Below are 14,716 nucleotides of genomic sequence, written 5' to 3'. Positions count from 1 at the left end.
CTCCAGTATACGCATCCACCAATAAGGCTTTTAAAAACTTCTAAGACTTTCTTTAACTCCATTTGAAGCCATTCACCATCCATCTGTCTTAGTCACAATTTTGCTGCCCCTGAAGCACTTCAGGTACATGACCCAATATGGATGGACCCCCACCCCCAATGCCAACCCAACACCGGAACACAGTTTTTGAAAGCGGGGGGGGGGGGGTCAAGATTAATAACTCAGGATTTATTGGTACCAACCATGGGCATATAGATTTTTCTTCTACTAGCAATATTTGGATACATTTTTATCAGAAATCCTTCATTTTGATTACACATTGTACAATAGACAAGGCACTAAAAAAGTACGCCTAGCGAGTAATCCTCATTACAAACTCTTTGCTTGACTTTAGTCTCCATCTTAATGCAAAATAAATAAATATTATTGAACAGTCCTTGCATCAAACAATTCCGTCTTGTGAAATGAAATGGGTAACAAAGATCCTCTAACGCCTTAAATACAACCATGTGACGGTAAAGGACCCCGTTCTCTAAGCCAAAGGGTGAAACCTTGCATTGGGAGGCGGGATAAAGATTTAGCATTTTCCACCATGTGATTTAGATAGTAAGTCTGCAAGAAGCCGAAGCAGCTTTGGTACTGAATCTGAAGAGGTGATCTATGTCTACGTGCAGAAACATGGCAGCAACTTTTTAAAAAAGTGATTCCTCCATCTGCAAAAAGTGATTCCTCCATCTCCACCTTCCATCATTTAGAGCAGGGATCGCCATAATGTGGCTGTCCAGATGTCCATGGACTACAGTTACCATGAACCCCTTTCATGCATGGTTATTATAGTCCATGGACATCTGAACAGCCAGTGTGGCTATCCCTGACTTAGCACCTCCAAGATAACAAACGCTGCTTAGCTGGCAGTGATATATCTTGTCCCCATGTTAGATAAGGAATGTTAAGGAATTTTTTTACAAAAAGGATATGATTCCAAGTGTTTGGTCCCCAAATATATTTTTAAAAGTTTCTCCGAAAAGGGGCACCCAAGAATGAAAGATACAAGGGAGTGCAGGGATCACCTTTGTGTACTCCTACATTGAGCTCATGCGGACCTATGAGCTATTTGTTTACCTATAGAACCCTACCAAACAGTAAAGAATTTTTAAAGTAGGTACTGGTGTTCAAGCAGTGTTTCATGCCAGGAAACAGGAAAAGAGAGCACTGTTCAAAGATTTAAACATTTTGTTCTAGTTAGACAGGTACTGAAACCCAATACCCTGCACCTTTTAGGGGCATTCCTTACATTTAGAGGAGTGCAGTACTACACAGATAGTATGCAGAGGGCGATAAAGAAACTAGGCTACAAGCAGTTCTAGTACTGCTTGTGCTCCAATTTGTTTGGAGCCCAGAGGCCCTATAGTACATAACAATTCAATTCAGTTGACAGTTCAGAAGCCATTTACTAGGGCATAATCCTGCTATTGGTGGGACTGTTCAGATTTAATTCAGGGCCAGTCTTCCATTTCAAACTAGAAACCCCAATAGTTGCAATCTTGAGGGTATATAAAATTCAGTGCTGGCCAGAAAGTGCCCATTTTCAGACACTGCATTTGGAATCAGGGTTAAGTGCCACAATTCATCCTCCTCTTAGGTAAGTCGTAATCAAGTCCTTCTACAAGGACTTCCACTGAAAGAACATTTGGGCTGGAACCGAGATCCTGTTGTAGTTTCTGCTACCAAGCTTGGGTCTTTATAGGCCAAGCATAATCTGGACTGTTGTCTTTAGGAGGGGAAAGGGCGAAAGGTGTAGCTGGGCTAAATGCAGCATAGAAAGCAAAGTAGCCTTGGTATGCCATAATGCTCCTCAAGCACAAATCAAGTCGTATCTTGTGAATACACAAAAGCACAATACACAAAATACAGAACCAGACCCTGGGTCCATCAAAATCCCTACTGTCTATTCAGACTGGCAGCAGCTCTTCCGGGTCTCAGGCAGGGGTCTTTCCCATCATCTGCTTCCTAATCCTTAGTTGGAGTTTGAACCTGAGACCTTCTGCAGGCCAAGCAGATGCTCTAACACAGAGCAACATCCCCTCCCCTACTGAGGGATGCCATGGGCAAGGGTGGTGTTCAAAACCAACTAATAAAACCACAGTATAGTTTCTCTGACATATACTGAAGGTCCCACAGGCTAGTCGGATGAGGAGGCATGAGAAGCATGTTCCTTGGATTTAACTGAGCCAAAGGAGCCTCAATTGTCTTTTTGCACATTAAGAATTAAACTCTAATAGGTTTTGCATCTTTCTAAGCTGGGGAATTCCCAAGCAAAAAAATAAGGAGCAAGATAGGTTCTCCCAGGGAAGGAAGCCATTCAGAAGGCTTCTTCCCCCCTTCCTGAAATGCTTGAGGATGAAACTGAGAGGGGGGGGGTCTCCCATTTTTAAAAGCAGATGCAAAAAGCACTGTCACTTCCCCAACAGCAGTTTCTAGGCTGCTGTTCCAACGGTGGACACTCCAGGGGCTGTGCCTGGAGCCACAAATTTGGATCCGAAGGATGGTGCCTGAACTGAAGCCCACCTCCTCTCCTCTTTTCCTTTCTTCTGATCAAAGCTCCTTTGATCACATATTTTGCGCAGTCATGTAAATAATCTTTGAATTTTTAAATCCCCCCCAAACAGCAACAGGAGCAGCATTATTTTGCTGTGAGTTTAAAAAGGCAATCTTGTCCAAATCGTGCTTTAGAAATCAATTCCTGGGAGTCACGCACAAGGGACATTCAAAGAAAGTATGCAGCAACATACAGATCTTCCCTAAAAAACAGTTACGCAAATGGTCTTCATTAATCTATGACTCATGACAGCAGTGAGCTGAGCATTTAAACAAGTCAATTAAAAATCTCCAAAATAATTTGGGGCAAACAAATGCAAGGCACAAGAAGGCAGGGGGCTCAAAACACAAAACAAAGAACAAGCCCTAGGTTTCTCCCTCCTCTCTGTGAGAGCAGGATGTTCACGACAACAAAATCATAGCATCCAGCATATGTGAAAGGGCTGTCAGAGACTTGGGACACCAAACGGGGCTTAGGATACCCTCTCTGTACTTGTTGCCTTGCCCTGAAAGGGAGGAAAACTGTTCTGCCGCTCTTGAGCTACACGATGGGGAAAATGTGGTTCAATTGTGCAGGGGGGCAATTTACTGTGGTGTTTCAGCACGAGCCTGAAGCAAATAGGCTGCCCGCCCGCCCCCCCCCTCTCAAGATGAGCTTCTGCTATCATGACTATAAACAGGAAGGAAAAGCCCCTCTATTTGTTACATCCTGTCTGGAAATTCGCAAGAACACAATCCAGAGAGGAGCCACACGGAGAAGCCCCAAAAGCAGAGGATTATTCCCTCACTTTTTTTTGGGTGGTGGTGGGGGAATATATTGCTAATGCAAATCCTATTCATCATAATTGTGCGCATGAAGTAGTCATGGACATTCTGTGATTGGTTTGTTAACAATCTGACTACGTTCTCCTGTTTTGTCCTACAATTTGGAAGGGACCCTTTTTCCTTCTTGCCACCCCATCTGGTCTCTCCTAGGCTGCCTTCATGCAGGGCCTCTGTGCACTTGTGGGAAAGTGCTCCCCGGAATGTGTGCCCTGCAGTGCCTCTGCCCCATGCAGCCCTACTCTTGCAGGCAGGTGCATCTGTAAAAGCAGCATGTTGCCTTGGACACCTGATCCGTCCCTACACGCAAGGTGGTGCTTATTACTTCAGTCCTTTCCTGAACGGCTCCTCCTACAGAAAGGGGCACAAAGGTCATCGCTGTGCCAAGAAGGCGACACATTGGTACAGAGAAAGAGACCCTCCAAGGGCAAAATGTACAGAATTTAACCAAGTAACCAATTATTTGGCATTGAACATGCTAAAGCAGAGGTCCCCGACCTTTTTGAGCCTGGCACCTTTGGATTTCTCACAGAGGGCCATGGGCACAATCATGACATGGCTGCCACAGGAGGCAACGTGAACCACAAAGGATGAAGCAAGGATCTATACAAACTCTAACAGGAGCGCTCTGACACTTCAAGCAAAACTTCTGTTTAATGGGATGCCTTTTAATCTACACAGCCAATCAGGACTCCTGCTGAGCAAACACCCCATCTATCCCCTCCCTGGGCAGCCCTGCATGTTCCTGCATGAAAGCCTGGTTTCTCACTGAGGTAGTCGACAGGACCGTGTGCCTCTCCACACTCCCCCAAATGTTCTGCACTTCTCCTGACATACTAGTTTTCCACAAGCAGGGAGTATTTTCTAATGGAAGAGGATTGGCTCTCTTCAAACCCCATTCTTGCAGGCTGATGTGGTTCAGACACAGGAAAACATGATGCATACTCATATGCAGACCCTCCCATGTTCAGTTTTTGATTTTTCGCTACTCCAAAGAAAGACTGGAAAGAGTTTTGTCCATGGCTGGCAGATAATCTAATGCCCTGATTCTAGACGGCCAAACCAAACAAACAACAAGCAGAGATACGATTAATTTTCTCTACATAGCCGGCAGCTGGGGTTGAGCAGAAAGCCAACCACGCAACAGCTCCCCTGCTGTGATCAAAACCTGGAATGCCATTTCCTTCACCTTCAACTGACTTCTCCTGAAGGGAAAAGAGGTCCCCACGTTTTTAGAGCCTGTGGGCACCTTTGGAATGTGGACACGGGGGTGGGGGTGCAACCACAAGAGGCTGAGCCACGCTGACAGAGAGGGAGGCCAAGTGCAGGGGGAGAGGAGGAGGAGGAGGAGGAGGAATACTAAAGGGAATAAAATGGGAAAGAGGAGTGAGAGTCTGGGACTAACACTGTGGGGGCAGACGTTTGGGGCGCATCACATTATTTTAATCTACCGAGACAATCACATCTCTGCTGGCCAGTCAGAAGTTCCACTGGGCAAATGCCCAACCTGGTCCTACCCACTCTCTAAACATACCTGATGGGCACCAGGAAAGTTATTGGGAACGTCCCTATTCAAGACTCCTCCCCACTCAGCGATGTGGCTGGGTGCTTCATAGACGACTGTGGTGAGATCAAGCTTGTCCTTTTAAAATCAAGGGGGATCCTCGAGCTTTTTGTGCCAACAAACAGAGAATTCAAAGCCCAACTGCACACCTGCTTAGGGCCCCACTCGGCTGTGAGCAAAACAGATGGAAAGCCTGACAGAGAGGATCCCCACGGTTTCCCCCACGGAAGAAACAGAACTTCTTTTAAACTAGACACCACTGTTTTTAAAAACTTCCCCTTACTGTCTGTCCACAGCCGTCCACACCACACATATAAATCCAGCTTCCCCAACCCCCCCTCCCCCTCTTTGTGAAGAACCCCCGCAGGCTCGATCCGATCGACACGGCAGTGCCAGATTCTCTAGGGGGAATTGGGGAAGGGTCTGTTAAAAGAAGAAACGGGCCACTCCTTGGTAACTGTCTGGAGCTTCCGCTCCCAGTACATTTTTTTCTTGTTGAGCACTTCCATCTTAATGCGGTGCTCCTCTTCCGCCATCTCGCACTCCCGCTCGATCTGCTGGATCTTGGCCACGTGCACCTCGTTCATCTGGATCAGCTGCAGCTGCAAGATGGACATCTGCTGGTGATGCTCCTCCTCGTGCATCTTCTTCAGGTCGCTCTCCTGAACGGCCTTGCTGCGGAAGTTCTTACTGCCCGCGAGTCGGACGGCGGAGCAAGAGGGCTCAGACTGCGAAGTGCCTTCACAGACCTGGTAGTGAATGAGATCTTTCTCTTCCTCACACAGTTCTCTGTTGATGACGGTGAAAGGCTCTGGGGAAAGGCAAAGAGAGAATCACAGGAAGCTGCTGCCTTCTTTGGGTAGTGAAAAGCTGGGTATAAAAACCAACTCCTTTTCTTCTTCTATGCATTCCCCCCACCCAAGAAAAGAATGGGCAACAAGTGGACTGATGGGTAAAATACACAATAGGCAGACAAGAACGGCGCTGACCTGGATGGTCCAGGCTAGCCCAACCTCAGCAGATCTCAGAAGCCAAGCAGGGTTGTTCATGGCGAGTACTCGGAATGGGAGGCCACCAAAGAAGTCCACGGCTGCGATGCTTCTTTGATCTAATGCAACTGGGCTAACCTGAGATATCCAGGTCAGGGCAAGAAATGGGCAGAGGTGGTGTGCCACTGTCTGCCTCTGAAGAAGAACCAGGAGCTCAAACATCAGTCCATGTCATTTTGGTTGGCCTTATTCAAAGGTATAGTGCAGCTTGTGCTTTTGAATTTTTCTTCCAACGGAATACGGAATGGGAACTCCTGTCTGCATCGCATGCTGCTTCAACATACCACCAGGTGGCAATATTGCCTTTGCTTGGGAAGTAGACTAGCCTGACCTTGTAAGATCTCAGAAGCTAAGCAGGGTCATATCTTTTAGGACTTGGATGGGAAAACACAACCTCAGGTTGGGAATCCTTGCTCTGGAGATACACACAAATTTTAAAATGTAATTATAGAGCAGTGGTTCTCAACCTGGGGTTGGGACCCCTTTCATAGGGGTCACGGCATGGCAGCTTGGCTGGGGGGGGGGGCGGCCTCCAGACAACAGCCTGCGGGTTAGAGTGAGATAGAGCGTTCGTCCGCCTGGAGTAGAGGAAAAGAGGGAGATCAGCATGGTGGGACAAAAGGCAGAACTGAACTGAGAAACCCCGAGGAAAAAAACAATTTACGAATACAATCATGAACGCCATTGGTCAGTTTCAGTTTAATTTCTGTGAAAGAACCCTTGCATAATTTTATGGTTGGGGATCACCATAACATGAGGAACTGTATTAAAGGGTCACGGCATTAGGAAGGTTGAGAACTACTGTTATAAAGAGACATCTGCAAAATTAGAAACCCCAATGAGATATACATGAAAATACAGGGATGCAAATACTCAGGAGACAATGTAATAAGCTCACAATGGAAGCCCAAATCACAAAGGTAGCGCAGCTGGCATTCTACCATCTCCGCCAAGCCAAACTACTAGCGCCCTACCTGGCCCCGGAACACCTAGCCACAGTGATCCATGCGACGGTCACCTCTAGTCTGGACTTTTGTACCTTGCTTTACGCAGGCCTGCCCTTAGCCCTGACCCGGAAACTACAGCTGGTTCAAAATGCAGCCGCCAGGATCCTCACAGCAACAGCATGGAGGTCTCACATCCGGCTTATTCTCCACCAGCTGCAATGGTTACCAGTTGAATTCCAGATCAGACTAAAGGTTCTGGTAATTACCTCCAAAGCCATATGCGGTCAGGGCCCAGTGTACCTGAGGGACTGTCTCCCCGCCTATGCCCCCAAAAGAGCTGTGCACTCCTCCGCCACCAACCGGCTAATGGTCCCTGGCCCTAAAGAAGACCGCCTGGTCTCAACCAGGGCCAGAGCATTCTCTGTTCTGGCCCCCACCTGGTGGAACGAGTTCCCGGAGGAGATCAGGGCCCTAAATAGTTCCGCAGGGCCTGCAAAAAGGAGCTCTTCCGCCAGGCATTCGGCTGAGACCAGACGTAATCAACAGCGACCGAAGGGCCCCTGCTCCCTCCGCCCCCCCTCAGAATTCCACCAATAAGCCCCGGATCTGTTTGTACGAAGAGGTGGAGGAGGGGCACTGTATGTCGAAGAGGTGGAGGAGTGGCACTGTATGTGAGGAAAGGGCTTAAAGGTAAAGGTATCCCCTGTGCAAGCACTGAGTCATGTCTGACCCTTGGGGTGACGCCCTCTAGCGTTTTCTTGGCAGACTCAATACGGGGTGGTTTGCCAGTGCCTTCCCCAGTCATTACCATTTACCCCCCAGCAAGCTGGGTCCTCATTTTACCGACCTCGGAAGGATGGAAGGCTGAGTCAACCTTGAGCCGGCTGCTGGGATTGAACTCCCAGCCTCATGGGCAAAGCTGTCAGACAGCTGCCTTACCACTCTGCGCCACAAGAGGCTCCTGGAAAGGGCTTACCTGTCAGGAAATTCTAGTGAAGGAGAGCATATCTACAGTGGAAAGCATCTGGGTGAAAATAAGCGAGGGGAAAACAAACAGAGTGGTGGTTGGTGTCTGCTGCCGACCGCCTGACCAACGAGAGGATGTGGATGCTGCACTTTGTGAGCAGCTTGAGAAAATATCCAAGCGGCAGGACCTTGTCATCATGGGTGACTTCAATTTCCCAGATGTGTGCTGGGAAACAAACTCTGCGAAGCGTCCTCAGCCATGCAACTTTCTGACCTGCCTGGCTGACAATTTCATTTATCAAATGGTAGATGAACCCACTAGAGGTTCAGCCATACTGGGCTTAATACTGACCAACAGGCAAGAGTTGGTGGATGAGGTGAAGGAGGTGGGGACCCTAGGGGGAAGTGACCATGTCCTCATAGAATTCCTTTTGAGATGGGGAGCCAAGGAAGCTTGTAGCCAGACGCGGATGTTGGATTTTTGTAGGGCAAACTTTAATAAACTCAGAGACATGATGAGTGTCATACCATGGACGAGAATGCTGGAAGGGAAGGGAGCATGTGAAGAGTGGGCGCTACTCAAACAAGAGCTATTGCATGCTCAATCAATGACTATCCCAGAAAGACGAAAACACTGCAGGAGCTCTAAGAAGCCTATTTGGATGAACAGAGAACTTCAAGAGGAACTAAGAAAGAAAAGGAAAATGTTCAGGAAATGGAGGGAAGGACAGAGCTCTAAAGAAGAGTACCTACAGGTTACTAGGCAGTGTAGATCAATCATCAGAAAGGCCAAAGCTGAGAGTGAGCTAAGATTGGCCAGGGAAGCCCATTGTAACAAGAAAAGATTTTTCAGTTATGTGAGGAGCAAACGTAAAGTAAAGGAGGCAATAGGCCCACTGTTGGGTGCAGATGGACAAACTCTAACGGAGGATGCAGAGAAAGCAGAAAGGCTCAGTGCCTATTTTACATCTGTTTTTTCCCACAGATCAAAGGGTTTAGGCACATCTGGAGATTGCAGTAGCCAAGGGATAGTGACTGGGTGGCAGGTTAACATGGACAGAGATGTTGTCAAGAGGCATTTAGCTGCACTGGATGAGTTCAAATCCCTTGGACCAGATGAAATGCACCTGAGAGTGCTCAAAGAACTTTCCAGAGAACTTGCAGAACCCTTGTCCATCATCTTCGGGACCTCTTTAAGGACTGGACATGTCCCGGAGGACTGGAAGAGAGCAAACATTATTACGATCTTCAAAATGGGAGGAAGGATGACCCGGGAAACTTCAGACCACAGTGAGTCTGACCTCTGTTGTGGGGAAGATAATGGAGCAGATATTAAAGGGAGCGATCTCCAAACATCTGGAGGTCAATTTGGTGATCCAAGGAAGTCAGCATGGATTTGTCTCCAACAGGTCCTGCCAGACCAACCTAGTTTCCTTTTTTGACCAAGTAACAGGTTTGCTGGATCGGGGAAATTCGGTTGATGTTATTTACTTGGATTTTAGTAAAACTTTTGACAAGGTTCCCCATGATGTTCTGATGGATAAATTGAAGGACTGCAATCTGGATTTTCAGATAGTTAGGTGGATAGGGAATTGGTTAGAGAACCGCACTCAAAGAGTTGTTGTCAATGTGTTTCATCAGACTGGAGAGAGGTGAGTAGCGGGGTACCTCAGGGCTCGGTGCTTGGCCCGGTACTTTTTAACGTATTTATTAATGATCTAGACTAGATGAGGGGGTGGAGGGACTACTCATCAAGTTTGCAGATGACACCAAATTGGGAGGACTGGCAAACACTCCGGAACATAGAGACAGAGTTCAACGAGATCTGAACACAATGGAAAAATGGGCAAATGAGAACAAGATGCAATTTAATAAAGATAAGTGTAAAGTTCTGCATCAGGGTCAGAAAAATGAAAAGCATGCCTACTGGATGGGGGATATGCTTCTAGGTAGCACTGTGTGTGAACGAGACCTTGGGGTACTTGTGGATTGTAAACTAAACATGAGCAGGCAGTGTGATGCAGCGGTAAAAAAGGCAAATGCCATTTGGGGCTGTATCACATCAAAATCACAAGATGTCATAGTCCCATTGTATACGGCACTGGTCAGACCACACCTGGAGTACTGTGTGCAGTTCTGGAGGCCTCACTTCAAGAAGGATGTAGATAAAATTGAAAGGGTACAGAGGAGAGTGACGAAGATGATCTGGGGCCAAGGGACCAAGCCCTATGAAGATAGGTTGAGGGACTTGGGAATGTTCAGCCTGGAGAAAAGGAGGTTGAGAGGGGACATGAAAGCCCTCTTTAAGTATTTGAAAGGTTGTCACATGGACCGTTTACGCACTGGGAACTTCACTGCCCCATATCCCATGCAGGAGCACAAATCAGGGGCAGATGAGGAGCACTGGGCCAAATGCTCCCCCGTGTGGGTGCAGGAAGAGGTGGGGCAACCTGCCACAACTAAAACTCCTGTCTGCAGCCTGGCATGAAACCTCCAGTGCATAAACGGTCATGGAGGAGGGCAGGATGCGGTTTCTGCTGGCTGCAGAGGAGAGGACACGCAGTAATGGGTTTAAACTTAAAGTACAACGATATAGGCTAGATATCAGGAAAAAGTTTTTCACAGTCAGAGTAGTTCAGCAGTGGAATAGGCTGCCTAAGGAGGTGGTGAACTCCCCCTCACTGGCAGTCTTCAAGCAAAGGCTGGATACACACTTTTCTTGGGTGCTTTAGGATGCTAGGGCTAATCCTGTGTTGAGCAGGGGGTTGGACCAGATCGCCTGTATGGCCCCTTCCAACTCTATGATTCCTATGATTCTACTGTTACATTGTTGTATTGTTATATTGTACTGTTACACTGTTATCTGGTTACAACTATTAGTTGTTATTATAAGGTTATTCACATGTTTTTATAGACCGTTTTATGTATTGTTCCTTGTTATTATGTAAACCGCCCTGAGCCTCTGGGGAGGGCAGTATATAAGCATGATAAATAAATAAGTAAATAAATAAAGCTGTTTTCAAAAACTATAGCAACAAAACTAGCATTCTTCTCCTTCCTTCCTGATTTTTCTTCTTTTTTTAAAGTCAGGAAAATGTTTACCTCTCCTCTTTCCTTTCAGCAGCCCCCCTACCCTGTTAGCCATATATCCCTGTGTGCCCATTCCCCTTCTCCTTTGGCCCTTCCCTTTCCTATGCCATTCCCTCCATCAGCCCTCTTGGGGCTGCTACCCTCCAGCTGGCACCGGAAGAGCTCCTGCTATCTCCAAAGGACCAAAATCGAAGGGCCCGTTTGGAGGCTGAACTCTACGACATTAGACATTATACCCTGCTGAGATCCCAGGGTTTACTCCCCCCCCCCAAAAAAAAAATCACCAAATATTTCCCAATATTTTCCCAAAGTATTTCACCTCTGTAAGACAACGACCCCGAGAGTAAGTCAAAAACCCAGAGTTGGTGAGGGACTGGACGGCTCTTTTTGGTCTCTTCCAGCTCTTTGTGATCCTCTTTCTGAAGCTGCCTAGACCCAACAACTCTGAAGCCAGCTTCGGAAGAAGAGGTGAACAGCTTACAGAGGATTTCTGCCAGCTTCTGGAATGCCAAGACCAACAAGCACCGTTTGCTTGCCTCTAGGACAGCACCGTACCTTGGCTGGACGTCTCCGGCTGGTATTCCGAATCTTCCTCTGTCGGGCTCTGCAAGAAGTACACTTGCTCCGGCACCATGCTGGACAGCTTCTCCTTCCCAAGGGCATGATTGCTGATCAGCGGGCTTAGACTCCGTTTGACCTTATCCCGTCTGTCATGGGACATGATTTTCTTGGTCCGTGCCTTGATGTTCTCCCAGCATTTCTTCAACTGCTTGAAGTCTCGCAGTGAAACACTGGGCTGGGAATTGTATTCGTGTGCCAAGGCCTGCCATGTCCGCTGCTTGAGCGCAATGGTCCGGGCATCACTTTTTTTGCATTCCAGGACATATTTGTATTTTTCAACCAGCGCAAGCAGCACGCTCTTCTCCACTTCGGAGAAGTATTTGGCCGGCTTGATCACTTCGTTGTTTTGCATTTTCTGTCGTTTCTCCAGGGTGCCAGGAGAACCTAGGGAAACCAAAGGAGGTCTCTTAGAGATAAGAACAAGAGAGCTGGGTTTTTCTCCCTTTATAGCCTCACTTTGTAAGCAGCTTACAAACACCTTCCAATCCCCACAATAGATACCCTTTGAGGTAGGTGTGGCTCAGAGAGCTCTAACAGACCTGCTCTGCAAGAACATTTCCAAGAGAACTGTAACTAGCCCCAGGTCACCCTTCACGTGGAGGAGTGGGGAATCCAACCCAATTTTCCAGATTAAAGGCTGCCGCTCTTAACCATCACATACCACCATGAAATTTTTCCAAAGCATCTTGTGTTTTGTTCCGAGTGGACATGTGAAGCTGCCGTATACCGAATCACCCCATAGAGCTGCCATACTGCAGAAGGTAGAAGCAAAGATGATCCGTCAGCCGAAGATGAGTAGACAAGAAAGAAATTTCCAAGCTGGCAATGGCAAAAACTTTATTCAAATAGGTCAAGTTCCTAGGTACAAAACCTCGTTTTCGTATTTTACTTTGTCAGTGAACCTATTTCTTAATTGTTTTTTTAATATCAAAGGTCCATAAATGACCTTTATGAACTTTTGATATTAATAGACCCAAGTTATATGGCTTATAAAATATATGAAATATAAAGTATTAAATATAAGGTAGTGTGTTCTTCAGTCTCCCTGAAGAAAAACCTATTAAGAAATAAGTGCACTGATGAAATAAAATACGAAAACGAGATTTTCTCGTTCTATTGTTTGAATAAAGTTTTTGCCATCGCCAGCTTGGAAATTTCTTTCTTGTGTCCTGCAGAAGGTGGCTGGTGACTGAGATCACAGCTGGTCTCGATGACAGAGATCCATTCAGCTGTAGAAAACAGGTGCTTTAGAAGGTGGACTGCATGGCATCAGCCTCTCTCCAAAACCTGCCTTCCTCAGCCTCCACCCCGAAGATCTCCAGGCATTTCCCAACTGGAGTCCATCCGTTAGTACGGTCAACTCGGTCTAGCAGCAGCCCTCCACGGTCTCAGGCAGTGGTCTTCCTCATCGCCTAATATCTGGTCCCTTTAACTGCAGATGCTGTGGATTGAGCATGGGACCGTCTGCATGCATCGTGCGGGGGTTAGACTAGGTGACCCTGGAGATCCCTTCCAACTATATGACTCTATGAAGGGAAATGGCCTAAGCACGAGGCCACAGTCCCTCCCTCGACCGATGGCAAAGCACGAGGTTAATCCACGAGTGCCCCATGCCCAGGAGTGCGCGGAGGCAGCAGCCGGATCTTAACCCGCAGGACACAAAACCCTCTCCCATCACTTCCCCTCAGGTGTGGCCATGGCGGCCCCAAGCCCTCTAATGCCCCAAGGACTAACCTTAGTCACAAGCGGGGCTCAATGGCGCCCTCCATCTTGGAGGCAGCACCGCGCTCAATAAACGGCAGCCTCTGACAGACCCGAGTGCGGATCCCGCCCGGGGCACGCACCACCCGCCGCCTGGCCTCCCTCGCAGGGCTGGCGGTGAGGAGAGGGGGGAGGGAGGGGGGGGTAGGCACCCCGGCCGCCCTGCAGCGCCAGGCCTCCCGCAGACGAGCGCAGGCACAGGACGCGCCTCCCCGGGCCCCGCCGCTGCTGCTCGCCCCAGAGCGCGACATGCGGGCCCGGCCGACCAAGGGCGCCTCCCTCCCAGGCCCCGGCAGCGCCGCCGCGCCTGCGCTCTGGACGCCCTCAACAATGCGGGGCCGCCCCGCCCCGCCCCGCCCCGCCCCGCGGCTGCCCCCAGATCCCGGCCTGGAGCGCGGGTCGCCGCCCTGCCGAGCCCCCACGAGGCGCGCCGAGCAGAGCATGTCCCGCCCCCCCCCTTCAGCAGGGCCCGAGGGGCTTCCAGGGGCACCTGCCAGGCCGGCCGAGTCTCGCTGCGGGCGGGGCTGCTGTGCGCAGGACGCGCCCTGCCCCGCAAGAGGCCCCCACGCGGAAGCTCACATGGGCCCGGGCCGGAAGGGCGCCGACCGCCGCCTGCTCCCTCTTCGCGGCGGGAATCCAGGCCGGGCTTTGCAGCCGCCTGAACGGCCGTCCCGGGGGAAAGGGGGACCCGCCTCTTGCGCATGCGCATCTCGGCTGTGGCGGTGGCGGCGGACGGCGGTGGAGACGCGCGAGCGGCGTTGGTGAGGAGGGGGGAGGGGGAGATTTAGGAGCCCCCCCCCCCCGTGTGGTCGCGGGAGCCGGAGAGGGGCGGCCGGTCCCGTGGGCCATGGTCCATCCCCCCCCCCCCATTCATTGTCCAAAGGTATACTGCCCTTGGACATGGAGGTACTGACGAGGCAGGAGTGGCCAAAGAATGGCTCTCCAGACGTCCGGGGACCAAAGTGACTATACTGCCTGCTGGGGCTCATGGTCATTGTAGTCCACGGACGTCTGGAGAGCCACAATTCGGCCACCCCTGAGCTGTCGGATGCCGGCAGGGGCTCATGGTCATTGTAGTCCACGGACGTCTGGAGAGCCACAATTCGGCCACCTGTGAGCCGTCAAATCCTGGCAGGGGCTCATGGTCATTGTAGTCCACAGAAAGCTGGAGAGACTCTAAGCTCTTTATCCTGACTTTCCAACCACACAAGAGGATATTTTCACCAGCTTTTAAAAAAATAAAGAGCCCAAAGAGTTTAGATACCAAGGAGAGAGGTGACCCCGCCATAGAGTCCTCC

At 49.3% G+C, this 14,716-nt stretch overlaps 2 protein-coding genes across 4 annotated transcripts in view; one reads left to right on the top strand and one right to left on the bottom strand.

The window, feature by feature from the left end:
- Positions 1–207: 207 nt before the first annotated feature.
- On the bottom strand, positions 208–14,102 carry MSANTD3 (Myb/SANT DNA binding domain containing 3). 3 transcript variants are annotated; one of them, XM_077304640.1, is made up of 3 exons: positions 13,998–14,102; positions 11,592–12,041; positions 208–5,795 (listed from the first exon to the last, which is right to left on the bottom strand). In XM_077304640.1, the coding sequence occupies exons 2-3, from the start codon at positions 12,007–12,009 to the stop codon at positions 5,386–5,388; spliced, it is 828 nt and encodes a 275-aa protein (XP_077160755.1). In that variant the 5' UTR covers positions 12,010–12,041; positions 13,998–14,102; the 3' UTR covers positions 208–5,385. The 3 variants fall into 3 exon arrangements, with proteins under 3 accessions (XP_077160755.1, XP_077160753.1, XP_077160752.1); XM_077304638.1 differs by having other exon boundaries at positions 13,909–14,018; XM_077304637.1 differs by lacking the exon at positions 13,998–14,102 and adding an exon at positions 13,392–13,739.
- The window catches only part of LOC143821052 (uncharacterized), a 34,636-nt gene continuing 33,943 nt past the window's right edge, over positions 14,024–14,716 (top strand). Inside the window, exon 1 of the mRNA XM_077304626.1 lies at positions 14,024–14,179. Coding sequence (XP_077160741.1) covers positions 14,120–14,179 — 60 coding nt within the window. The 5' untranslated portion in view covers positions 14,024–14,119. The remainder of the gene's footprint in view (positions 14,180–14,716) is intronic.

The sequence above is a fragment of the Paroedura picta genome, chromosome 11, assembly GCF_049243985.1.
Source record: "Paroedura picta isolate Pp20150507F chromosome 11, Ppicta_v3.0, whole genome shotgun sequence".
Taxonomy (NCBI): domain Eukaryota; kingdom Metazoa; phylum Chordata; class Lepidosauria; order Squamata; family Gekkonidae; genus Paroedura; species Paroedura picta.
This window is presented reverse-complemented; position numbering and strand designations above follow the sequence as displayed.

Coding starts and splice junctions, on each gene's coding strand:
- MSANTD3 (XM_077304640.1), bottom strand. CDS start 12,009: ATGCAAAACAACGAAGTGATCAAGCCGGCCAAATACTTCTCCGAAGTG. Junction 5,796..11,591: donor GCCGGAGACGTCCAGCCAAG/GTACGGTGCTGT, acceptor GCCTTTCCCCAG/AGCCTTTCACCGTCATCAAC.